This window comes from Eleutherodactylus coqui, chromosome 5 (assembly GCF_035609145.1).
Source record: "Eleutherodactylus coqui strain aEleCoq1 chromosome 5, aEleCoq1.hap1, whole genome shotgun sequence".
In the NCBI taxonomy this organism is placed as follows: Eukaryota; Metazoa; Chordata; class Amphibia; order Anura; family Eleutherodactylidae; genus Eleutherodactylus; species Eleutherodactylus coqui.
In genome coordinates, this window is record NC_089841.1 from 40,616,078 (window position 1) to 40,642,874 (window position 26,797).

General features: G+C 44.0%; 1 protein-coding gene and 7 pseudogenes across 1 annotated transcript; all 8 read right to left on the reverse strand.

The window, feature by feature from the left end:
- Window positions 1-1,709: 1,709 nt before the first annotated feature.
- Window positions 1,710-20,418, reverse strand: LOC136629158 (oocyte zinc finger protein XlCOF22-like). The gene is made up of 7 exons (XM_066605315.1): window positions 20,394-20,418; window positions 7,122-7,269; window positions 6,612-6,791; window positions 6,406-6,529; window positions 6,261-6,325; window positions 4,799-4,901; window positions 1,710-3,159 (listed from the first exon to the last, which is right to left on the reverse strand). The coding sequence occupies exons 2-7, from the start codon at window positions 7,197-7,199 to the stop codon at window positions 1,913-1,915; spliced, it is 1,797 nt and encodes a 598-aa protein (XP_066461412.1). The 5' UTR covers window positions 7,200-7,269; window positions 20,394-20,418; the 3' UTR covers window positions 1,710-1,912.
- Window positions 20,419-23,438: 3,020 nt separating this feature from the next.
- LOC136630929 (5S ribosomal RNA) lies at window positions 23,439-23,557 on the reverse strand (annotated as a pseudogene).
- A 1,023-nt stretch (window positions 23,558-24,580) lies between these two features.
- On the reverse strand, window positions 24,581-24,699 carry LOC136629756 (5S ribosomal RNA; annotated as a pseudogene).
- Window positions 24,700-24,978: 279 nt separating this feature from the next.
- Window positions 24,979-25,097, reverse strand: LOC136629810 (5S ribosomal RNA; annotated as a pseudogene).
- A 279-nt stretch (window positions 25,098-25,376) lies between these two features.
- LOC136630248 (5S ribosomal RNA) lies at window positions 25,377-25,495 on the reverse strand (annotated as a pseudogene).
- A 279-nt stretch (window positions 25,496-25,774) lies between these two features.
- Window positions 25,775-25,893, reverse strand: LOC136630614 (5S ribosomal RNA; annotated as a pseudogene).
- Window positions 25,894-25,973: 80 nt separating this feature from the next.
- On the reverse strand, window positions 25,974-26,092 carry LOC136630477 (5S ribosomal RNA; annotated as a pseudogene).
- An 80-nt stretch (window positions 26,093-26,172) lies between these two features.
- On the reverse strand, window positions 26,173-26,291 carry LOC136630129 (5S ribosomal RNA; annotated as a pseudogene).
- Between the last annotated feature and the right edge of the window lie 506 nt (window positions 26,292-26,797).

The following is a 26,797-nucleotide window of genomic DNA, read 5'->3' on the forward strand; positions in this document are numbered from 1 at the left end:
GGAGACATAGACCTACATAACATACAGAAGGAGGAGATATAGACCCAGATAACACAATACAGAATGTGGAGACACAGACCTAGGTAACAATACAGAACGTGGAGACACAGAACCTGGTAAAACAATATAGAACGTGGAGACAAAGACCCAGGTAACACAATACAAAACATCGTGGCACAGACCCGATAACAGAATATAGGACAAAGCCATAGACCCAGATAATAGAATACAGGACGTGATGACTAGAGTTATAACTTCATATTTCTATATCCTAATTTGATGTACTTTTGCCTAAAAACAAAGAGTTTAATTGTTATACATTAATCTATATACATTCATATATGCAATGAAATGATTTCAGGGTGACCTTTTTCTGAAAAATAATTGAAATAACAATTAAATTCTTTGTTTTTAGGCAAAAGTTCATCAAAATAGGATACAGGAATATGAGGTTGTAAAAAAAAAAAAAAAGCTATAACCCTAGTAGAGACATAGACCGAGATAACAGAATACAGAACGTGGAGACATAGACCCAGATAACGGAATACAGAATGTGAAGACATAGACCCAGATAACGGAATACAGAATGTGGATGCAAACTCAAATAACAGAATTAACATGTTTCCTAAGCCTCTCCAAAAACAGACACCACAGAAAAGACATGTACTTTCTAACTAAAAGGTACCTATACACAGAAACAGCAAATTTGGGCAATAATTGTCCCACGTACATGCAGCTGCTGTCTGAACATTGAGTGAGAAATTGTTAACCTGTTGGGAGTCACCTGGTTTTTAGCAGAACTAAAAACTGTTGGCCTATGTAAATAAAAGCCACTCAATCTTTGACTTCCGTTTACTGTGAATAGAGGTGGATGAGCCAGAACTTGAATGTTAACCAATCAACTAAATTTACCACAGCTGAACTCCAATCAAGGTGTAGAAACAAATTAAAGATGATCAAAAGAAATGTGAAGACCCCAGATCTAAATTTAAAGTGTCATAACAAAGTGTCATGCCAAAAAAATAAAAGAATTCAATGATTTGTAAATCTCATCTAACCATATTTTATTCACATTAGAACATAGAACACATATCAGAAGGTGAAAGGGAGACATATGAGCATGTCAAAAACAAAATAAAGACATTCTAGCTCTTCAAACATGACAAAAAGAAAAAATGTTAAAAACAGTTTGGTCATTAAAGTACAAAATAGGCCGGTCACTAAGGGATTAAAATTCATAGTTTATATGTCAGCCCTAAGAGATCTGGAAAGCAGTGTGTAAGATGAAAAAACAAATAACCACCATTTTTTGTCCTTTCTCTAGTATTAAATCTGACTTTAACTATTATATGTTTTTCTTGTGCCTTTAGTCATTAAATTAAAGGGGTTGTCCCGCGAAAGCAAGTGGGGTTATACACTTCTGTATGGCCATATTAATGCACTTTGTAATGTACATTGTGCATTAATTATGAGCCATACAGAAGTTATTCACTTACCTGTTCCGTTGCTAGCGTCCTCGTCTCCATGGTGCCGTCTAATTTTCAGCGTCTAATCGCCGGATTAGACGCGCTTGCGCAGTCCGGTCTTCTTCTTTTCTGAATGGGGCCGCTCGTGCCGGAGAGCGGCTCCTTGTAGCTCCGCCCCGTCACGTGCCGATTCCAGCCAATCAGGAGGCTGGAATCGGCAATGGACCGCACAGAAGAGCTGCGGTCCACCGAGGGAGAAGATCCCGGCGGCCATCTTCAACCGGTAAGTAAGAAGTCACCGGAGCGCGGGGATTCAGGTAAGCACTGTGCGGTTTTCTTGTTTAACCCCTGCATCAGGTTTGTCTCGCGCCGAACGGGGGGGCTATTGAAAAAAAAAAAAAACCCGTTTCGGCGCGGGACAACCCCTTTAAGTTGAAAAGAAATGGCTACTTCCCTGTGTGAGTTCTTTGATGTTTAAAAAGTTTTGATTTTTGGCTAAAAAACTTCCCACATTCTGGACATGAAAATGGCTTTTCCCCTGTGTGACTTCTCTGATGTATAACAAGATTTGATTTCTTGGTAAAACATTTGTCACATTCTGAACATGAAAATGGTTTCTCTCCTGTGTGAGTTCTCTGATGTTCATTTAGGTATGATTTATACTTAAAATATTTCCCACATTCTGAACATGAAAATGGCTTCTCTCCTGTGTGAGTTCTCTTATGCCTGACAAGTTTTGATTTCTCTCTAAAACATTTCCCACATTCTGAACATAAAAATGGCTTCTCCCCTGTGTGTGTTCTGTGATGATTATGTAAATCTGATTTATACATAAAACATCTCCCACATTCTGAACATGGAAATGGCTTTTCTCCTGTGTGACTTCTCTGATGTGTAACCAGCTCTGATTTATGAAAAAAATACTTCCCACATTCGGAACAAGGAAATGGTATCTCTCCTGTGTGAGATATTTGATGTTTAAGAAAACGTGATTTGTGAGTAAAAGATTTTCCACATTCTGGACATGAAAACAGTTTTCCTGTGTGAATTCTCTGATGTATAAGAAGATAACCTTTGCTTGCGAAACCTTTCCCGCATTCTGAACAAGAAAATGGTTTATCTCCTGTGTGACTTATATGATGTGCAGTTAGAGTTGACTTTCTGTTAAAACACTTCCCACAGACAGTACATGAAAAAGGCTTTTCCCCTGTGTGAGTTCTCTGGTGTTCAATAAGAGAACCTTTGCTTGAGAAACATTTACCACATTCTTGACATGAAAATCGTTTCTCTCCTGTGTGAGTTATTTGATGTGCATTTAGAGCAGACTTTCTGTAAAAACACTTTCCACAAGCAGTACATGAAAATGGCTTTTCCCCTGTGTGAATTTTCTGATGGTCCACAAGAATTGATTTCTGAGTAAAACATTTTCCACATTCTGAACATGAATACGACTTCGCCCCAATTTGGATTCTTTGACATTTTCTCCTGTGACTTTTCTTCTGCTTATCGGTCTGTGATGAATCAGAAGATGGGACTTGTATAAGAGAATCAGATGATTTATCTTTGCTGTGAAGGGCTGAGGGGATATCTGGAATAATAGCAGGTTCCTCAAATGCATCTTGTGTGATACCAGAATCTTTTGCTTTACAATCTGCAGATATCAGATGTCCCTCTGAGGACCCGGTACCATCATCTGCCAAGAATAAAGCTGATTTCACTATTCTTTGTTAAAATAACTCTACAAATTAGACAGATATTTTATAAGATTACATTCTAACTTACAAGCCATGTAGCAAAATGCAATTATAAAATCGCTGAGAACCGAGGTGGCAAAACAAATCCCAGTCTATCAGTAAATCTTAAAGTGGGGACCACTATATTATGATGTTTGGCCACTCGGCTGTTCCCTTCCAGTTTTCCCCTTCTGTGATGAGCCTCTATCTTCATAGATTAACGTATCAGTGTACCTGTCATTACTCCCCTAGTAAATGCTCAAAGGTTCTTGTGAGTCAGTGTTATTAAGTGGTGTCCATCTCACACACGCCCTGATAGCTACATGGCCTTTATCACAGAGCAGAGGGGTCGAGCAGTATGGTCATGTATGAAGAATCTAAGGCTGTGAAGCAAATAGATCACATGAGATAATTATCCCCTTCTACTCTTTTTTGGTCAGGCCTCCCCTGGAGTACTGTGTCTAATTCTGGGCACCCCAATTTAAAATATACATGAACAAAATGGAACAAGTTCAGAGAAGAGCTACCAGGATGATGAGCAGTTTGCAAACCATTTCACCTGAGAAAAAGTTAAAGGATCTGGGAATGTTTAGCTTCCACAAAATAAAACTGTGAGGAGACTTAATAGCTGTCTACAAATATCTTAAAGGCTGTCACAGTGCAGGGGGATCATCCTTATTCTCAAGGAAAGACTAGAAGCAATGAGTGGAACAGGTTGCCACAAGAGGGCGAGTTCACCTTCAACGGAAGTCTTCAAACAGAGGCTGGACAGACATCTGTCTGGGATGATTTAGTGATCCTGCATTGAGCAGGGGGTTGGATCCGATGACATTGGAGGTCCCTTCTATTCTACGATTCTATCATCTTTGTACTTCTCTTCTTTAAGATTGCTCCATCTACCAGCTTATTTTAGGTTCCTAATAGACAAATGTGTATATAAGTGGTGGGCAGTAAGTAGACCCAGAGCCTGCATAGCCCAGGAAGCTACTATATTGTTTAGCGCCCTTTATTTTGTTTGGTGATTGTTCTCAGTAAGAGAAACAAAGTAATCTTTGATGTTATAGCAAGCTTTCAAACCTACTCAGGGTGCCTGAGGAAGGATCCTGAGTAGGTTGGAAAGCTCGCTATATCATGTAGGTTTGTTAGCTATTGAAAGGAATCATATCTCCAAGATTACTTGCTCTACTGGCTAACACGGTACTAAACTTTTTTCATTTTATTTTGTTGTGTAATGTTGTGACTTGCTTTCTATGTGGTGAAATAAAGTTAGAGGAGGTGTGTTTGAACCTAAAATCCTCTATGTCAAATTCTTCTATACTGAATTTCTTCCCTCTTAACTAAGGAGATGGTGATTTCTTGAGCTAACTTGCTTCCTTGCTTTAAGTGTGACTTGTTACGACACTGGTCATACACATGAATTAAGGTTTGGCCAGCATGCAGCCAGTCAATTGGATGTCAGAACTTTCATATGAACTGCAGGTCAGATTACCAGACAGATCGGGGAGAGGGCTTGAGCAAAGTGAAAAAATGATATAAGTTCAATGTGTCGGATGATGCCATCGTGACTTTTCTCTGCTGTATTTAGTGGTTACTACTCACCTGGGCGTTTACCTGTAGGAATCTCCTCTTTACACTCCTGTTTGACCCTCACATTTGTCTTTGTAGCATTTATATTGGTCAGATCTTTATCCAGATTCAAAAGCTGTGAGACAAATATTGTAAAAGTCAGCAGTACTATTTAATGCACTGAAAAACCTTTCCAAATTCCTAAATGGAGTGAAATGGGAAAAATTGCAATTCCACAATCTTTTTATTTTACTGCATACACACTGTGGCAAAAATAGCTTGATAATTTTATTCTGTGGGTCAGTACAATTACGATGATATCAAATTTAGGTTTTTTTTGCTGTACTTTAAAAAAAAAAAAAAAAAAATCTTTGGAAATAATATATGTAAATTGTCTACCGCCATCTTCTGCCTGCCATAACCTTTTACATTTTCTGTTATAGTTGTGTGAGAGCTTGTTATTTTACAGAACAACTTGTGGTTTATATTGGTAGTATTGTGGAGTACATGCGAATTTTTGACTGTCTTCTATAAAAATAATTTCTTGGAGAAGGAGTAATCAAAAAAAGTGCAATTTTAGCATTGTTAATTTTTTTCCAGACAACATTCACTGTACGGGATAAATTATACGTTACTTTGATAGATTAGACCTTCAGACAGAGATACAAAGTATGTTTGTTTTTTTTAACTTGTTTTATTACAGATATGGGAAAAGGTGTTTTTTTAATCTTTTGCTACCTTTTATTTTTTCTAATTTATTAATATTTTTTTAAACTTATTTTAACATTTCTTTTAAGTTCCCATAGAGGGGACTTTGATAGCTCATACAGTATACATGTAACACCAAAGTATTAAATTAAATCACATTTTGACAGGCATGGCCCAGGATGCAAATGGAAACTGAACAGCAACTCCTGATATCATGGGGGAAGTGGCCTTTCGACCCCCAAACATAGATCGGAGTGTTAAAAAAGGGTAACAGCCGCGATCAGGTCAGAAAAAGCCAACACCAAATTGCGCTTCATACAAATTCTGATGCTTTTGGGCATACATGTACGTCCAAAAGCACCAAAGGGTTATTATCAGGACAAGTAAAAATGACTTGAATGGAGTAGTTAGCTGAGGTGTAGGAGCTGGACATACATATTAGATGGTGATTCAATGACACCCTCATACACATGTATATTTGGAATGGCTAGACACACTGCACGTTGTCTCAGTGGAGGAGATCAGCGTCTACCAGACACATCCGCTGTTTGTCTCGGGGGACATAAAGGAGCAGATAGATATAAATCCAACCTGTTGGCTCCTTATTCCCACCAGCAGTCTCCACTGCCAGAAAACTGGAAGAAGATCCAGACAACATGTAATGTCTCTGGTCAGCGGTAATCCTGCCATCTCCACCGGCCTCATCACACAAGAGAGAAGACATCTAATAAGACTAAAGACAAGAGCTTCACAGCCTTCTACAGATCAGAGGGACATCTCCATCTACCTGGTGGTCCTGTGGAAGAAGAGGACGGGGACATCTCTCTGGTGGGCTTCTCTTACTGGATGGAACTGGAGGAAACAGACAGACACTGAAGTCATTCTTTACATACAGATAATAAAGTCCCTATGTATTTAGTCCTGTCTATTACCTGGTGAAGGGAGCGGCTGGCGGGTCTCCATTATGGCCTCCTTGTACAGATCCTTGTGTCCTTCTAAATACTCCCACTCCTCCATGGAGAAATGGACAGCGACATCCTGACACCTTATAAAAACCTGACAACACAATATACAGTCATTACCCAGAAGCCTCCAGTGCTGTTACTGTATAATGTCGCAGCATTCCCTGCAGTATCACCTCTCCAGTCAGCAGCTCAATCATCTTGTTGGTGAGTTCTAGAATCTTCTGTACATTGATGTCCTCATGTATCAGGGAATGAGGTGGGGGCCTCATGATTGGGCTCAGGGGTCTTCCCCATTCATCACACACAGGGGCCTGACAGCAATCACTAGAGGTCTGCTTCACTAATGTGTAATTCTGTATATGGGGAGACAGTAATAAATATCACTGCAGACATTTCCAGAGTCCATAACCTCTCCAATCATATCATCTATTATTACTGTAGATAAGAAAAATGTCATCATCAGAATCTCTGCCTTCTCTAGTCATATCACTTATTGCCAGAGATAAGAATGACGTAATGTGACATCATCAGAATCTCTCCCCTCTGCAGTGACATCATCTGTTATTACCATAGATAAGAATGATGTAATGTGACATTATCAGAATTTCTACACTCTCCAGTGACATCATCTGTTATTACCATAGATAAGAATGATGTAATGTGACATCATCAGAATTTCTCACCTTTCCAGTAAGCTGGAAGAGTATCTCTAGTGTGAGATTTAATACACTCCTTGCCATGTTGTTCTTTTCCTTCTCCATCCTCAATGGGTCAGTTTGGAAAATTCCTTTATACAAAATATGTCAGCAGAGCATCCTATATTGTAGGAACCTGAATTGGAATAAGATGATAAAATATAAAAAACACACAAAATGCCACATGAAATATACAATTACTGGAGAAAATGAGAGCAAACATTTGAGTAGATAATAAGTTGTAAATGTTGAATTATATTTTTTATTTGGATTGAGGTAAATAGATTGTCCAGTCACAAAATATATACACCAAAAAAAGGGGGGGGGGGGACACTAACTCTTCTTCCTCATCCCCTTCATATTCCATCATCTTATCTATGACACCTCGATGTATCTAGCACTCCTAGTAAGTTAGAAAGAAAAAGAGACATATTTACATCCAGTTCAGCCCATTTCCCCTCCAATGTTGATTCAGAGGAAGGCAAAGAAATGCAATGAGGTAGAAACAATTTTTTTTCCGACTCTAATCTGGCAATCAAAATAATCCCTGGGTCACCGACCCTTCTAAAGTAATCCGTGATATAACGTAATATTATTACACTCAAGAAAGGCGCCCAGACCGCTCAAACTCTTTTATTGAATTCACCATCACCACGTCCTTAGGCAGAGAGTTACATAGTCTCACTACTCTTACAGTAAATAACTAGTTACTTACCAGTAATTAATCAGTTATATGTATCAGACCATATTCCTCCAAATTTCCTCAAACAGACTCCTTTTTGATATATCCCTCTTTCCAAGGATACAACCTTTTTTGTCTTTGCAACAAAATTTACTACGGGGGGAAGCAAACTACATCCAACAAACAGTAATTCTGAAATAATGCTCTCTGAATTTCCAAAAGAGTATGCCCATCAACAATACCTAATATACAAGTTCTGGGATTAAGACCAATATCAACAAAATACATTTTTAGAATCATCTCTAGTACCCCACTCCAAAATTCACAGAATTTAATACAATCCTAGACCTTATGCTTTAACCCCTTCCCGCTCCTGGACGTACCGTTACGTCCCGGGAGCCTGGTACTTCCCGCAAAAGGACGTACCGGTACGTCCTGGAGATAGCACGGGATCACATAAGATCCCGCGCTATCCCGCAGCGGGAGCCGGCTGTCAGTCACAGCCGGCGTCCCGCTCCAAAAGCGGGGGGACATCGGAGATGCGCCCGCCGCTGTTAACCCCTTCCCTGCCGCGATCTAAGTAGATCGCGGCAGGGAAAGAGTTCACAGAGGGATCGCGATCCCTGTGTGTCTCTGGCCGGCTCTCGCGATGTCATCGCGAGAGCCCGGCCTGTCACCATGGCAACAGGACGCCAGACACTGGCGTCCTGTATTGCCTGTGCCTATAATCGCTGTACAAGCGATAAGGCATGGCAGAGCAGTAGCTCTGCCATGCCTTATGACAGCGATCATAGGCACAGTGATGTAAGTCCCTCAGAGGGACTCAAATAGTATAAAAAAAAGAAAAGAAAATTGTAAAAAAAAGAAAAATGTAAAAAAAAAATGTAAAAAAAACCCTTTTTTATGCTTTTTTTAATATTAGCATAAAAAAAGGGAAAAAAAAATAAAACCCCACATATTGGATATTGACGCGTCCGTAACGACGTGTACAAAAAGTTGAACACGCTTTTTATTTTGTACGACAAAAAGCGTAAAAAAACCCGCTAAAAAACAGAGGCAAAATGCTAATTTTTAGCATTTTGCCTCACAAAAAATGCAATAAAAGTGATCAAAAAAGCCGTACATTTCCCAAAATGGTACCAATAAAAACTACAGCTCGTCTCACAAAAAATAAGCCATTACATAGAAAAATAAAAAAGTTACATGACTTTGAATGCAGCTATAGAGAAAAAAAAAAGATTTCCAAAAAAAAGGGGGTTTTATTGCAAAAAAGTGTAAAAACCTAAAAAAAATATAACAATTTTGGTATCGTTGTTACCATACCGACCCGCAGAAAAAATGTAGTGTGTCATTTATGCTGCATGATTAACGCTGTAAAAAAAAAAAAAAAATCTATGGCAGAATTGATGTGTTTTCTCTCCCTGTTATCATTAAAAAAAAAATAAAAAATTTTTACGATATTGTCTATATACCCAAAAGTGGCACCGATAAAAACTACAGATTGCCACGCAGAAAACAAGCCCTTATACGGCCGCGTCCACGGAAAAATAAAAAAGTTATGGCTTTTGAAAAATGGAGATGGAAAAATACCAAAAAATCGCTTGGTCCTCAACGCCAAAATAGGCCGTGTCATTAAGGGGTTAAATTTGCACCATCCATCCAACATTTTGGAAAGTCTGAGTTTAATGTAGTACCCGTGTTTAAAAAACGTTAGGGGAATATGATAAACTCTAGGCACTATATACAAATTGCAATACTCGTTGACTATCAGATAGAGATACCATTGGAATCATATGCAGCACGGTGGCCCATTTATCTTTGCTAATATGGCCTAAATCCTTTTCCCATTATTATTTTTTTTATAAATTCTTTATTTATTTTGGTTTTGACTTACCTTTATTGGAAATTTCTGTAATTAGTAGGAAATAATGTGTCTATATAAATAAGCTATTTTATCCTTCCTAGCTCCAGAACACCCGAGAAAACTCACCAGAAGGTGTTAAACCATAAGTACAGATACTGATTGGGCCTGAGCAGCAAACACATTTCATAACTGAAGGAAGTGGAAAAAACAACTGTGGGGAACATCATAAAGCTCTCTAAATTGTTCAGAACTATACAAAAGCCCCCCCCTGAATGTTCCAAAATGATTACCCCTCCCTCCTACCACAGTGAAAATCCATCCAAACTAAAAATTAAAATAACTCTTGGATATACCGTATTTTTCGCTTTATAAGACGCACTCCCCCCCCCCCCCCCAAATCGGGGATTGGGGGGGAAAGTTGCTGTGACCAGTCTCCTCCCCACTGCCACCCATACATACCTCCGATTGGTCGTGAGCGCCGGTGGGTACTACTGCTGCTCCCCGCCTCCACCAAACGGCTTCCTTCCTTCCTCCTGCTGCACACAAGCGCCGCTGTGATATGGAGCGCCGGTTTTTCAGACCTCTGCTGCTCCCTCTGCTCCGTCACCTGGCATTAACCCTGCGCTGTCCCTGGGTGAGTTCAAATTTTTTTCCCCCTATTTTCCCGCTCTAAACGGGGGGGGTGTCCTGTAGACCGGTGCTTCTAATAGAACGAAAAATACGGTAATCCCTTTTTTCATGCCTCTCTCACACACCGTTACAAGGGGGTTACAACCTGATATTTCAGAACCAAATTTACCCTCACATGATCTCCCCAACGTTTCAACATTTTCAATTGAGACGTCAAAAATATTTGGAATTGCCAACTCTTCAGACCATTTATCCCTTTGAACCGTCTCCAGTTTAATTTTAGCAGATTTCTTGTTACATAATAAACTCCTAAATATCATATGAAGTCTAAAAATATTGTGATGGAATCCAAACCAGAGAGTTTTGAAGTGTATAAAGGAGTCGTTTGAATAAAACTCTCCTTGCCAATTATCAACAATAGAAGACGATTCTAGATCTTGACCTGTAATATAGAATCGTAGAGTTGGAAGGGACTTAAAGGGTCATCTGGTCCAACCACCTGCTCAATGCAAGATTGATCACCCTCACTGTCAGAAAGTGTTTTCTAATATCTAATCTGTGTCTCCTCCCTTTCAGTTTCATCCCATTGCATCTAGTCTTTCCTTGTGCAAATGAGAATAGGGCTGATCCCTCTGCACGGCGACAGACCTTCAGATATTTGTAGACGGATATTAAGTCTCTGCACAGCCTTTTTTTTGCAAGCTAAACATTCACAAATACTTTAACCGTTCTTCATAGGACATGATTTGCAGACTGCTCACCATCCTGGTAGCTCTTCTTTAAATTTGCTCCAGTCTGTCTATGTCTTTTTTTAAATTAGGGTGCCCAGAGCTGGACACAGTACCCCAGATGAGGTTTGACAAAGGAAGAGTAGTGTGGGATAATTACCTCACATGATCTAGACTCTATGCTTCTCTTAATACATGCCAGAATTGTTTGCCCTTTTTACTGCTGCATCACATTGTTCATTCATGTTCAGGCTGCCTTCATACAAGTGTCTTATCGTGGTTATTTTGCTGCAATAAAACGCTGGCTGAAAATCATGACCATCTGAAGCATTAGATTCGAATGCATTTGTTCAGATGGGCTATTTGTTTTTTGATGCGTAAAATTGGACGGCTAGAAAAGATAGCACATGTGGTGCACACTCTGGCCGGTCCCATAGACTCCATTGGGAGTCTGTGAGAGCTGCTGGAAAAGGAAGGTGAGAGGGAGTTTAGCAGAGGCTCTGCTAAACTCTCTGCCCATTTGTAGTTGCATATGTTCCAATAAATAATCCACCAGCAAGGGATCTAAAAGACAAATTACAGATTTCCTCCAATTAATAGTGAGAACTGACATCTTACCAAATATATCAAAAACATGATATAATAGGACTCATTGATCTTCTCATATCCTCTGTTTACAACAACAGATCATCTGCCTACAGTGAGATAAGTTCCTTCTGCAATCCAACTATATTGGGTAATTGCCTTATCAAACTAGCCAGGGGCTCGATTGCCAAGGCAAAGAGAAAGGTGGACAGGAGACACTCTTGCCTTGCCCCCTCTCTAATACATCTATCCCAGAATATAACCATTTACCCTCACTCTTGCCTCTGGCATTAAACAAAGCAGTTTAACCAATGCCACAAAATTCTTACTGAAACCCATCCTATGAAGAACAGCCCACAAATAATTCCACTCAACATTGTGAAAAACTTTGTCAGCGTCAAGTGTAAGGACAGCCCTGTACCCATAAACTCGATGATCCGGCTGAAGATCCGCCTTTTCCAGTCAGCTTAAAAACCATCGCTGGATCACGGGCTTGTCATTGTGTGTAAACGCTCTGCACTCAGCGCTTCATATAGAAGGTAAAGCAAAAGCGAGAAGCCCGTGATCAAGTGGTGAAGTCTATCAGTGTAAACACTCTGCACGAGCGCTGATGGACATAGTGGTGACGTCAGCATTTATGCAGTTGTATAGTCGACTGTCAGCCCATGTAGGCCATTAATTATGGAAGCCAAGCAACTCCCCCCTACTTCACCTTCTTCAAAGAGCTTCCACTTCATAAAAAGGCGTTCATTTTTGCAGCACCTCTCAGATGATCCGCAAGATGAGACTGTGCCTCTGTCCCATTAATTTCCACCTGATTAATGAGAGAATGTATATGTGCTTTCTCTGCATCTAAAGATCCTCACTGAAGGGCCCTCATAGCATCCCGAGATTTAGACTCATGCAAACTCAGCTTCTGTATATAATGAGCAAGTATAAATGCCTTCATAGCATTCTACACTACAGACACTAAGAGAAGAGCTAATATTAATCTAAGAAAATTCCTAGAGAGCCTCCTACGGTCTAGCATTACCATCAAGCAGGTTCAACCAAAATGGATTTAAAGGGGTTGTCCCGCGCCTTAACGGGTTTTTTTTTTTTTTCAATAGGCCCCCCGTTCGGCGCGAGACAAACCCAATGCATGTGTTAAAAAAAACAAACGTTTAGTACTTACCCGAATCCCCGTGCTTCGGCGACTTCTTCCTTACCTTAGCAAGATGGCCGCCGGGATCTTCACCCACGATGCACCGCGGGTCTTCTCCCATGGTGCACCGTGGGCTCTGTGCGGTCCATTGCCGATTCCAGCCTCCTGATTGGCTGGAATCGGCACACGTGACGGGGCGGAGCTACGAGGACCAGCTCTCCGGCACGAGCGGCCCCATTCACCAGGGAGAAGACCGGACTGCGCAAGCGTGTCTAATCGGGCGATTAGACGCTGAAATTAGACGGCACCATGGAGACGAGGACGCTAGCAATGGAGCAGGTAAGTGAATTACTTCTGTATGGCTCATAATTAATGCACGATGTACTTTACAAAGTGCATTAATATGGCCATACAGAAGTGTATAACCCCACTTTCTTTCGCGGGACAACCCCTTTAACCTCCAAACTCAATCCAAACCAAACCCCCCACTCTTGTACAATAAACAACAAATAAAGTGGAAGGTGGTCAGTCACAGTTTATGGTAGATATTCTACTTTATAAACTGAAGGAAGCATAGTTGGAGCACCTATTGGGAGATGTATTCTAGAAAGTGTATTAGAACAACAAGAGTATTGTCAAACTTCTGGATTTCTCAGACTCCACAGATCACATAAACCTAATTCCATTAATAAACATGTTGTCAGGGTCGGTTAGGAACGGAAGACTGGAAGTCCCTAACAACCAACCCTCTCTCCTGTCCCTACCTACCTGCCCCCCTGGGCTAAACCCCAGGGCGACGGTCCCTACTCTGCACTAATGGGGACCCGAGGACAAGGACAGGAGAGACCAACTAACCAGAGAGACAAAATGTACAAATAACAGCGGACTAGAGCGACTAGTAACCAACAAAGAACAAACTATGAACAGACTAAATCCAAGTCAGAGCAACACCGGGTCAGCAGACTGGTAGAGAAACCTGAGCAGGTGTAAGCTGAAGAACAAGCAAACACTGGCAGGGACAGACAGTGTCTGTGGAGCTAAATACCAAAAGCCCCGCCTAGGTCGGGACTTGGTGACACGCTGGCCGGTTATGCATATACACCGGACCTCCTCCGGCCGCGCCCCCATACAGGGGAAATCTGAGCCCGGCCGCTGAGGCCCCGCCCAGCAGCGTCATGGACTCCACGCCTGACCCCGGACCGGACACCAACCCGACCAGGCGACCCCCGGGCGACACCACAGCGGCACTCGACGGTCCCGGGCATGCTGCCACGCCCAGACCGCGCGCCTCTTCGGCAACCACAAGTCTCCTCCTAACATATAGTTGGTGAAGGAGAAGCCACTATAGGGCCACCAGGTAGATGTGCTCACTCCAGGCTCTGCCACCAAAAAAATATTTATTTTGTGCAATAATACATTAAAGACAAATTAAAAGTTGACCCACACTTAGGACTCTTTCACACAACCGTGATTTTGGTGTGCATTATAGCCGTAATGCACGGCTTCATAGCATGCAGTGAATGGAGTCAATGAAAGTAAATGGACTTTCATTGATCCATTCGCATTAGTGCATAAACACTGTGTGTGGATACCCGCAATAAATAGATTGAAGCATGCTCTATGTCTTAGTATACCATGCAGCGTGAGCCCTATACGTTTGTATGGCTAGTGTGTGCAAAGCTGTCCATATTCAATGCATTGCGTATGGGCGACGATTCATATGCAACCCCGCAATGAAACAGAGCTGAGTATTTTAAAAAAAAAAAGACAAAATCACACTGCGCATAACATGTGCTTAAGATATGTGGTTATGCGCAGTACACTCACTGCCATATGCGGTCTCACAGACCGGTTAAATGCTGCTTCATTGTTCTTGCTTTCTTTAAAATAATGCCCCAATCTTTATAATGCAGGAGTTTTATTAAAACAGTTCCCAGCATATGTCCGGGTGGAAGTGGTTTAGTAAGAACTTTATTAGCCGTTTCCACAGCAAAAAAAGATTAAAGCCTCTGCTCCTGTAATCAAGCAGGAGCAGGTTGTGTCTTTGGGTGTCAGAACACAGCTGATGACCCAGAGGAGAATGGCTTTTTAACTGCTTCTGCCTTCTTCTTTCTTATATACATAACGCTTAATGAGTGCTATATACTAAAGAGTGAAAGTGCTGTCACTACAGGATGAGGTTCTTCCCTGTTCCTGGGCTCCTATGGATGTTCCAGCTACAATGGAAAGTATAAAATAAAAAAATAATAATACAATGTGAATAACCCCCACAGGTCTTATATGATGTCGTAGTAGATATAGATAGTAAAAAAAAAAATAATTGCAAAAAATAAGTTAAAAAATTAACCGAAAATAAAAATGCATACATAAAAAACTAAATGACCAACTGCCGATGCCAACAAAAACTGTCGCCATATGCTTCCTGTAATCCGAAATGATACAAATTATATATCAAAATGTCTGAAACAAAAGGAGGAACCCATTCCCATATTGTATTTTAAGAAAAATATACTAATTTAAAAAACAAACTATAAATTAAAAAAAATATTTTTAGCGGTTTACCCCTAATAAAACAAAGAAATGGAAAAAAAAAATTGTGGAAAAAAAAGATATAAAAAATACATAGTCCCCTACTTATGAAAGGGTTCCGTTTCAGGAAGCTGTTCGTAAGTGCATTTGTTTGTATATCCGAACAAATATTTGTATGTAGTGGGATCGAAGGTAGATCTCGCTCCATACAATGCGGGTGCCGGCTGTTTCTTACAACTGACACCTGCCAGCAACCATTCCCGTAAGCTGTGCCACTCATTGGAGCTGTTAAACCTTTAAATGTCCCAACTGAGGTTTGGGGATCCCGCACTGCCCCCCTCAATAAGATTGCCCCAGTGCTGCCTATGCAGTGTGCTATCAAGCCGTGCCTATGGCATGGCTTGATAAAATGCCTATACGATCACGGAGAAGTAGGGGACTATCTACAATTTTGGCATCTGAAGAATAAAAAAAATTGGGCAGAAAAACCACCACATTGGTAAAATCCCCAAAAAGGGTCTGGTCCTTTAGGACCAAAGCCACATTGTCCTTGAGGGGTTAATGAAATGGAGGAAAAAAATTGCCCCTGTGCTGTATACAATTCATAAAAGCCAGCAGTCTCTGTACTTTACAATGTAAAGCAGATGATCTGGAAAATAGGCTAAGGAGAAATAATTTGCAGGCCTCTCTATGGACCATGCCTCTTGCCCTGGGGCAACAGCAGAATCAAAAACACCACCTCAGGCTACATAAACACGGCGGGAAACTTGGGTGAGTTTTGTGCGTTGCGAGACGTTCAAATAAGAACTTCATTCTTTTGACTAGACTTATTCACATGAACAATGCTGCGAGGATAAAAATCGCAGCATGTTCTATATTTTGGCGTTCCCTTGCAACGGCTCACCCATTGCTTTCAATGGGATCTTAAAAGACTTCGCTTGGCACTCGCTTGCCGTGTGATGTGCATGCGAGTGTGATGCAATGTTTCCCATTGAAATCACTGGAAAACACTTGCAATCCTCTGACGCGTGTGAAACACATGCCCCAAGCCGGTTTCACATGGCCGAAAAACTCCCGAGATTTCTGTGTTGCGAGACTCACAAATCCTGCATGAATAGGAACCAGATTCTTTTGAATGGAGTCATGTACATGAGCGATATTTTCCAGCGCCATGAAGCGGTGCTGGAAAACATTGTGGCATGACCTATATTTTTGCGTTCCTTAGAATCCATTGTTCCTTGGAAGCCCATTGTTTTCAATGAGGCAGTGCGGTGCAAAGTTTCCCTTTGAAGAAAAATGGAAAAAAAAACTGCCAATCCTCTAACGCACCTAAAAGCCGCGCTGGAGGATCGTTACTTCACAGAATTGATGGAAGGTGGTTTTGCCAGAAACTTACTGCGCTTTGGCGTGAAAACGCATGTTGGGGAGTTCCTCGGCCCGATATTGCGCTCGCTCGTCTGTAGGTAGACCAAGGATCTCAATTTCACAGAAGCGATGTAAGGTGTTTTTGAATGAAAAACACCTCGCATTGGTAAGAAAAACGCATGATGGCACGTGGGATATCAGGCCAAGTCTCTTGGCCCGATATAGCGCTCACCCATGTGAATGTAGCCTCAGACAGAAAACCAAGCTAGGAATCTAACAGAAGAGGTGGGAGCTCTCATGGTGTCACATTGCGCTCTGGAACACACCCCAGAGTTCTTCCAGTGACTGCGAAGCATTTTGTGAGAAATGTGAGTTGCATCGCCATATGTAAAATTTTCACACGTGTGAAAAAAATGGTACGTTGTTCCATATAATAATACTTATAACAGCAAATATAGCATTGCACTCGGTTGCACATCCCTTGGTATGTCAGCGCGGTGCGATTTTTTTTAATACTCCTATAGAAAATAATGGGCCCAGAAATAGGACACGGTACGATTTTTTCAGACTCTGTCCAAGAGAAAAATTGCTCACATAAATGGATCCGTTAAAATAATGGGTTATTCTAACACGCGAGTTCTGTGTTTCTCACAGAACTCTTGCTTTATCGCCATTGTAAATACCTTTACCATAATTTACACCAAAAACTGGTATAAAATCTAGCTGAATATACTGCAGGTCACAGTTAGTTTAGGTCTCAGTGTATCACATAGAGGGGCACCACATGCGCCAAATAAAGAGTCTTGTGTTAACTCATTTGTCACATTTACATCAGTGCAAGTTTTATGTACTGCGAACCGCTGCTGCCCAAAAATCCGCCACACCAGGTCTTTTCCAAGTTTTTAAAACTACAGCAATAGGCCGCCTGCACACGAACGGGTCGGATTCTGGCTGCGGAATCCCATAGTGCAAGCCAACCCTGTGCCCAGGAGGTGACCCCTGAGTATTTGTCCGGCGTCTTCATTTGCAGGCAGCCTTCGTGCTGCAGGTGTCCCGGCTGTCGCACCTGCGCAGTACAGATTACCCACGCTGAAGCAGATCCCGCGACCCTTCTGCAGTGCTCACGTCAATGGAAGCCGTCCGTGCGGAGGCCACACAGCATGCTGCGATTTCTTCTACGCGAGCAGAAAATCGATATGTGGACATGAAGTTGTGTTTTGCCATAGCATGCTATAGCAGGTATTTGCTGCAGAATCTGGGGGCGGATGCCGGCCCCGTATTCCATAAAGCAATTACAGATGTGTGCAGGAGGCCATAATTATGTATGAAGGAGGTCTGAGGTCGATTCACTGCTGTTCCTGACCACATGAGCTTACAATCTACTTTCACACAGGTGATTCTCGAGTGCAACTCACATGGGACTGACTGCACTGGGACATGAATAGGTCATGCTGCAAATTTTTTTTTTACTCAAACAATTCTTCAGATAAAGAAAGCCCCTGTGCATGCACCCCTTCAGAGGTACGGCCTGTGCCATCTAATATTTGGACCGGAAAACAGCCAACGTGCAAGTAGCCAGAGGGTGTATTAACACAAAACCCGCACACAAATAGCTCTATTATCTGCAATGGGTCTATACACACGTGCGGTTTTTGTAGTGATGCTGTGAGATAGAAAAGTTGACACATGAATATGAACCCCATTCTGTGGAATCACAGCATTTCCTATCTTTTCACGTTCCTCGGAACGCATTGTCCATTCTTTTCCGTGGGACAGGAAAACACATCTCATGGCATTAATCATGCAGCATAAATGACACAATACAATTTTTCTGAGGGTCGGCATGATTACAACGATACTAAAATTCTTATTTTTTTAAGGTTTTTCCACAATTACCCCCCCCGCCATTTTTTTTCTAAATCGCTGCATTCAAAGTCCTATAACTTCTTTATTTTCACATGGATGGAGCTTTGTGACAGCTTGTTTTTTGCCTGATGAGCTGTAGTTTTTATGGGTACAATTTTGGGGTATACACGGCTTTTTAAATCACTTTTAGGGTTTTTACCCATTAGCGTTTTCTTAATGCTGCGATATCGCTGCGTTTTTTTAATGCAAATGTCAATGGGACTTTCTATTGTTAAAATTGTTTTGCACAAACTTGTGATTTTTGTGCGATTTTTCATTAGAAAGTCCCATTGGAAAAAAATTTAAAAAAATCGCAGCGATATTGCAGCGTTAAAAAAAAAACGCTAGTGGGTAAAAGCCCTTATTGTGGTTTTTATTTTACACTTTTTGCCATGCATGATGAAAAGTGTGTTCAATTTATTGTAGGAGTCACTACGGAAACGACGATGCCAAATATGTGGGATCTTAATTTTTAAAGTTTTTTTTAAAATAATAATAGGGAAAAAGCACACTATTTTTATCTTCTTTTTTTCCCCTTTTACACTTTTTATGTCTCTGTAGGGAACTCGATGCAGAACAGCTCGCTCGAGTAATGTGCCTTAGCCGAGTATCTCCCCGCTCGTCCCGAAAGATTCGGGTGCCGCCGCGGAGCGGGGAGCTACGGGGGAGAGCAGGGAGCAACGGAGGGGAGATCTCTCTCTCCCGCCCGCTCTGCCCTGCTCCCCGCCGCAACTCACCTGTCAGCCGCGGCGGTCCCCGAATCTTTAAGGACGAGCAGGGAGATACTCGGCTAAGGCACATTACTCGGGCGAGTAGTGCCTTAGCGAGTATACTCGCTCATCCCTAATCGCTATGGTAAGGCATTACACGACTTCTGTCCTGCAATATCTTATCGCTTGTAATAGCGATCATAGGAAATGGCAAAGCAGGACGCCTGTATCTGGGGTCCTGTTGCCATGGCAACCAGTCAGGCTCTCTGCGATTACAACGTGAGAGTCCAATGACATCATAGAGGGAGCCCGATCCCTCTGTGAACCCTTTACATGCCGCGATCTCCATAGAATGCAGCATGTGAGAGGTTAACAGCGGAGGTCGCTGTCCTTATGTACCCCCGCTGTTGCAGTGAGAGGCCAGCTATCGGTAACAGTCGGCCTCCCGCTGCCGAATGGCGTGGTATCTCTCGCTGATCCTCTGACGTGCCTAAAAGCTGCGCCGAAGTGATGGGAGGTGTTTTTGCCATGAAAACGCACATTGGTGAGTGCAATATCAGGCCGAGTTTCGCGCTCACCGGTGTGTAGGTAGCCTTTTTATTCTAGCATTCCACAGAAAACTCGCCTGCTATTTCCTATGGGGTAGTAAGAAATGGCATTGCACTCAGATGTAGATGCGATTTTCATACGAGTGCAATTTGTTACTTTTACTATTGAAATAACACACTATTTTGACACGTGCGTGAGAGTCGCACGGACCGCGACACTATGTGTCTGTCGTAAAATGCGGATTGCATATTTGCAAGCGCTATGTGTAAATGCCATGAGATGGCTTTTAAGATTCCATAGAAAACAATCGGCAAGGCGTTCAAGAACGCGCTACGGTTTTTATCCTCGCAGCTTAGCTGTGAGGGAAAAGATCGCTCATGTGAAGAAGTCTATTCAAAAGAATGGAGTTCATATTCGTGCAAATTTTGTGTGTCTCACAATATGCAAGATTCTCGCCCGTGTGAACGTAGCCTAAATATAAATAAAAAACATAGAGGTAACAAGGGCCAGTTCTGAAGGGGTTAATCCTCCCCGCCCCCAGCGGTCCTGACATAAGGGGACACACATACCTCCACCTACAGAGCCGGACAGCAGCCGTATGCTTACAGGACCTGTGCTGACGTCACCGTCATGTGATCAGTGTGTGGGCGGAGCAGAACCGTGCATGATATATAAGTGCGGCAGAACGCGACGTAGAGAATGAATAACATTACCAACTGGGGAAAATATAAAGAAAAGTATCCACATTTTCCTGTGCAAGATAGAGTCTGTACGTACCACAACATACCATTCACATGGGACTATCTGTCGGGCGCAGATGCCTGGCTGGTCGTCCCAGCGATAGTCGTACAAGGGAACTGACTGAAGGGGGGCGGAGCGAGCCGGGGATCATTCCAGTAAGCAGGTTGCTGTTCATTAGAGAGTGGGGTGTAAATGAGTTTCATCAGTGCCTCCACCTAGGTTAAAGCCCCAGGAATTAAAGAAGGGTCTCTTCCTGAGAAATACCAAATTTTGTGGACGCTCCCAGGTTTAGACAACAGTAAACAATATTTCATAATTAGGCCGAACACGGCCGGCCAGGTCAGACGTTGACTGCGAGATTCTCGTAGTGGGATGCGACCCTGTGCCCTTGCAGTGACCTCTGGCTTACATGTCCGGTGTCTTTGCTCTGCCGTTCGGACATGCGGCTGGCGCACAGCCACACATGTGCAGTGCAGAGCAGAGGCGGCGCATCAGCGATCACATGGCTGTGCTAGCCTCGCACTGAAATAGGACTCGCCGTGATTTTTTTATCACGGCTGTCTGCATTATTTTGCGTAAACCAATGCAATCCTATGGCAGCGGTCAACGGCAGAAATTCTGCGCAGAATCCCGCTGCAGAATTTTCGCCCATGTGCATTTGGCTTAATTTAAAGCCCTCTGGGGGTCTAACGGCGTGGATGAGGTTCTCGCCATTAACTTTAGTGTTCTGGAACAGAACAGGGGTAAACAGTGAACAGTTTGTTAAACCTAGTGTGTCCATTCAAACAATCGCGCAAGTACATAGGTTCACATTATACACAGCACTGCTGCACACACCAAAGCACACACAGCTCTGCTATATACACACACACACTTCATACAGCTCTGCTGCATGCACACACATCTGCAGCTCGCATTTTAAACACGGATTATATTACCACTAGAACCCCACATACAAGTGTAGTGATACATGACCCCTCTAGCTGGTTAAGTCATCATCTACAGTCCTGCTGTCTGCCCCTGTGTGTACAGAGGAGCACCTGCACCCTGAGCGACATATGTGAGTGATTTCCAGTGTTATCTGCTGGAGGGGATCGGGTTGGGAGAAAGGGGGGCTGTGCAGCGACTGTATGTATGGCTACAGATTTCTCCCGATGATTCATCAGCGCACTGCGGGATCATTAACCCCTTCATGACATGGCCTATTTTGGGCTTAAGGACGCAACAATTTTTGGCGGATTTTCTTCTCCGTTTATCAAAAGCCATAACTTTTTTATTTTTCCGTCGACGCGGCCGTATGAGGGCTTGTTTTTTGCGTGGCGAACTGTAGTTTTTATCGATGCCAATTTTGGGTACATAGAGTATATTGTAAATTTTTTTTTATTTTTTAATGATAGCAGAGAGAGAAAACGCATCAATTCTGCCATAGATTTTTTTTTTTTTTTTACACCGTTAATCATGCAGCATAAATGAGACTTTCCATTTTTTCTGCAGACCGGTACGGTTACAACGATACCAAAATTCTAACTTTTTTTTAGGTTTTCCCACTTCTCTGCAATAAAAACCCTTTTTTTTGGAAATCTTTTTTCTATTCTAAATTGCTGCATTCAAAGTCCCGTAACTTTTTTATTTTTTGATGTACAGAGCTCTATGAGGGCTTATTTTTTGCGAGACGAGCTGTAGATTTTATTGATGCCATTTTGGCGTACATACGGCTTTTTTGATCACTTTTATTGCGTTTTTAGTGAGGCAAAATGCTAAAAATGAGCATTTTGCCTCAGTTTTTTAGCTTTTTTTTAAGCGTTTTTTTCCGTGCACAGTCAAAAGCATGTGCAACTTATTGTACGCATCGTTACGGACGCGACAATACCAAATATGTGGGGTTTTATTTTTTTTTACCTTTTTTTATGCTAATCTGAGAAAAAGCATAAAAAATGGGTTTTTTTACTTTTTTTAAACATTTTTTTAATTCATTTTTTAAATCTTTCTTTTTTTTTACACTGTTTGTGTCCCTCTGAGGGACTTTAACCACTGCCCTGATGATCGCTGTCATAAGGCATGGCAGAGCTACTGCTCTCCCATGCCTTATCACTCATAGAGCGATCTCAGGCATAGGCAATACAGGACGCCAGTGTCTGGCGTCCTGTTGCCATGGTGACAGGCCGGGCTCTCGCGATGACATCGCGAGTTCCGGCCGGAGACACGAGGGAGCCGCGCTCCCTCTGTGAACTCTTTCCCTGCCGCGATCTACTTAGATCGCGGCAGGGAAGGGGTTAACAGTGGCGGGCGCATCTCCGATGTCCCCCCGCTGTTGCAGCGAGACGCCGGCTGTGACTGACAGCCGGCTCCCGCTGCGGGATAGCGCTGGATCATATGTGATCCCGCGCTATCTCCAGGACGTAAGTTTACGCCCTGTTGCGGGAAGTACCCCGCTCCCAGGACATAAACTTACGCCCTGCAGCAGGAATGGGTTAAGGACTCCTGCACACTGGAGAGAGCGATATCGAGACATGATTCATGGCCTGATATTGCTCTCGCAAACCAGAATGCGAGGCATTTTCATGTGAAAACAGCCTCACATCGCTACGGGGGTTCCATTAATCCCATTGCTTTCAATGGGGTGGCAGCAGCACCAGCCTCATTGAAAGCACTGGGAGAACATCATGATCTCCTAAATCAACATAATTAAACCTGAGGATATGACAGCCTCACATCCCTGCCTGCCCTCAAGCTGGCTGGCGGTTGCGATCTGACGAGAGCAGGCACATTCAGCTTAGAATGCCCATTGACAGCTCCTCCTCCTCCTTTCCTATGGGCTTTCTGCAGTGCGAACGCACCTCCGAAAAGGAAAGAAACCTACTCACTGCCTTAAAAGTCAACGGGACCTGGGATTCCCAGCCGGTCACCCATACTGGTACTTGCCAGGCCTCAAGCTGGCTGGCGGCCGCGATCTGACGAGAGCAGGCACATTCAGCTTAGAATGCCCGTTGACAGCTCCTCCTCCTTTCCTATGGGCTTTCTGCAGTGCGAACGCACCTCCGAAAAGGAAAGAAACCTACTCACGGCCTTAAAAGTCAACGGGACCTGGTACTTGCCAGGCCTCAAGCTGGCTGGCAGCCACGATCTGACGAGAGCAGGCACATTCAGCTTAGAATGCCTGTTGACAGCTCCTCCTCCTTTCCTATGGGCTTTCTGCAGTGCGAACGCACCTCCGAAAAGGAAAGAAACCTACTCACGGCCTTAAAAGTCAACGGGACCTGGGATTTCCAGCCGCTCACCCATACTGGTACTTGCCAGGCCTCAAGCTGGCTGGCGGCCGCAATCTGACGAGAGCAGGCACATTCAGCTTAGAATGCCCGTTGACAGCTCCTCCTCCTTTCCTATGGGCTTTCTGCAGTGCGAACGCACCTCCGAAAAGGAAAGAAACCTACTCACGGCCTTAAAAGTCAACGGGACCTGGTACTTCCCACGCCTCAAGCTGGCTGGCGGCCGCGATCTAACGAGAGCAGGCACATTCAGCTTAGAATGCCCGTTGACAGCTCATCCTCCTTTCCTATGGGCTTTCGGCAGTGCGAACGCACCTCCGAAAAGGAAAGAAACATACTCACGGCCTTAAAAGTGAACAGGACCTGGGATTCCCAGCCGGTCACCCATACTGGTACTTGCCAGGCTTCAAGCTGGCTGGCGGCCGCGATCTGACGAGATCAGGCACATTCAGCTTAGAATGCCCGTTGACAGCTCCTCCTCCTTTCCTATGGGCTTTCTGCAGTGCGAACGCACCTCCGAAAAGGAAAGAAACCTACTCACGGCCTTAAAAGTCAACGGGACCTAGGATTCCAAGCCGGTCACCCATACTGGTACTTGCCAGGCCTCAAGCTGGCTGGCAGCCGCGATCTGACAAGAGCAGGCACATTCAGCTTAGAATGCGCGTTGACAGCTCCTCCTCCTTTCCTATGGGCTTTCTGCAGTGCGAACGCACCTCCGAAAAGGAAAGAAACCTACTCACGGCCTTAAAAGTCAACGGGACCTGGGATTCCCAGCCGGTCACCCATACTGGTACTTGCCAGGCCTCAAGCTGGCTGGCAGCCGCGATCTGACGAGAGCAGGCACATTCAGCTTAGAATGCCCGTTGACAGCTCCTCCTCCTTTCCTATGGGCTTTCTGCAGTGCGAACGCACCTCCGAAAAGGAAAGAAACCTACTGACGGCCTTAAAAGTCAACGGGACCTGGGATTCCCTGCCGGTCACCGATACTGGTACTTGCCAGGCCTCAAGCTGGCTGGCGGCCGCGATCTGACGAGAGCAGGCACATTCAGCATAGAATGCCCGTTGACAGCTCCTCCTCCTTTCCTATGGGCTTTCTGCAGTGCGAACGCACCTCCGAAAAGGAAAGAAACCTACTCACGGCCTTAAAAGTCAACGGGACCTGGGATTCCCAGCCGGTCACCCATACTGGTACTTGCCAGGCCTCGAGCTGGCTGGCGGCCGCGATCTGACGAGAGCAGGCACATTCAGCTTAGAATGCCCGTTGACAGCTCATCCTCCTTTCCTATGGGCTTTCTGCAGTGCGAACGCACCTCCGAAAAGGAAAGAAACCTACTCACGGCCTTAAAAGTCAACGGGACCTAGGATTCCCAGCCGGTCACCCATACTGGTACTTGCCAGGCCTCAAGCTGGCTGGCAGCCGCGATCTGACAAGAGCAGGCACATTCAGCTTAGAATGCGCGTTGACAGCTCCTCCTCCTTTCCTATGGGCTTTCTGCAGTGCGAACGCACCTCCGAAAAGGAAAGAAACCTACTCACGGCCTTAAAAGTCAACGGGACCTGGGATTCCCAGCCGGTCACCCATACTGGTACTTGCCAGGCCTCAAGCTGGCTGGCGGCCGCAATCTGACGAGAGCAGGCACATTCAGCTTAGAATGCCCGTTGACAGCTCCTTCTCCTTTCCTATGGGCTTTCGGCAGTGCGAACGCACTTCCGAAAAGGAAAGAAACATACTCACGGCCTTAAAACTCAACAGGACCTGGGATTCCCAGCCGGTCACCCATACTGGTACTTGCCAGGCTTCAAGCTGGCTGGCGGCCGCGATCTGACGAGATCAGGCACATTCAGCTTAGAATGCCCGTTGACAGCTCCTCCTCCTTTCCTATGGGCTTTCTGCAGTGCGAACGCACCTCCGAAAAGGAAAGAAACCTACTCACGGCCTTAAAAGTCAACGGGACCTGGGATTCCCAGCCGGTCACCCATACTGGTACTTGCCAGGCCTCAAGCTGGCAGGCGGCCGCGATCTGACGAGAGCAGGCACATTCAGCTTAGAATGCCCGTTGACAGCTCCTCCTCCTTTCCTATGGGCTTTCTGCAGTGCGAACGCACCTCCGAAAAGGAAAGAAACCTACTCACGGCCTTAAAAGTCAACGGGACCTGGGATTCCCAGCCGGTCACCCATACTGGTACATGCCAGGCCTCAAGCTGGCTGGCGGCCGCGATCTGACGAGAACAGGCACATTCAGCTTAGAATGCCCGTTGACAGCTCCTCCTCCTTTCCTATGGGCTTTCTGCAGTGCGAACGCACCTCCGAAAAGGAAAGAAACCTACTCACGGCCTTAAAAGTCAACGGGACCTGGGATTCCCAGGCGGTCACCCATACTGGTACTTGCCAGGCCTCAAGCTGGCTGGCGGCCGCAATCTGACGAGAGCAGGCACATTCAGCTTAGAATCCCCGTTGACAGATCCTTCTCCTTTCCTATGGGCTTTCGGCAGTGCGAACGCACCTCCGAAAAGGAAAGAAACATACTCACGGCCTTAAAAGTCAACAGGACCTGGGATTCCCAGCCGGTCACCCATACTGGTACTTGCCAGGCTTCAAGCTGGCTGGCGGCCGCGATTTGACGAGATCAGGCACATTCAGCTTAGAATGCCCGTTGACAGCTCCTCCTCCTTTCCTATGGGCTTTCTGCAGTGTGAACGCACCTCCGAAAAGGAAAGAAACCTACTCACGGCCTTAAAAGTCAACGGGACCTGGGATTCCCAGCCATTCACCCATACTGGTACTTGCCAGGCCTCAAGCTGGCTGGCGGCCGCGATCTGACGAGAGCAGGCACATTCAGCTTAGAATGCCCGTTGACAGCTCCTCCTCCTTTCCTATGGGCTTTCTGCAGTGCGAACGCACCTCCGAAAAGGAAAGAAACCTACTCACGGCCTTAAAAGTCAACGGGACCTAGGATTCCCAGCCG

Excerpts from the sequence above, each read along its gene's own strand:
- LOC136629158 (XM_066605315.1), bottom strand. The coding sequence starts at position 7,199 with ATGGAGAAGGAAAAGAACAACATGGCAAGGAGTGTATTAAATCTCACA. Across the intron at positions 6,792-7,121 it reads TCTTCCAGCTTACTGGAAAG|AATTACACATTAGTGAAGCA; the intron begins GTGAGAAATTCT and ends CCCCATATACAG. Across the intron at positions 3,160-4,798 it reads TCCTACAGGTAAACGCCCAG|ATGATGGTACCGGGTCCTCA; the intron begins GTGAGTAGTAAC and ends TATTCTTGGCAG.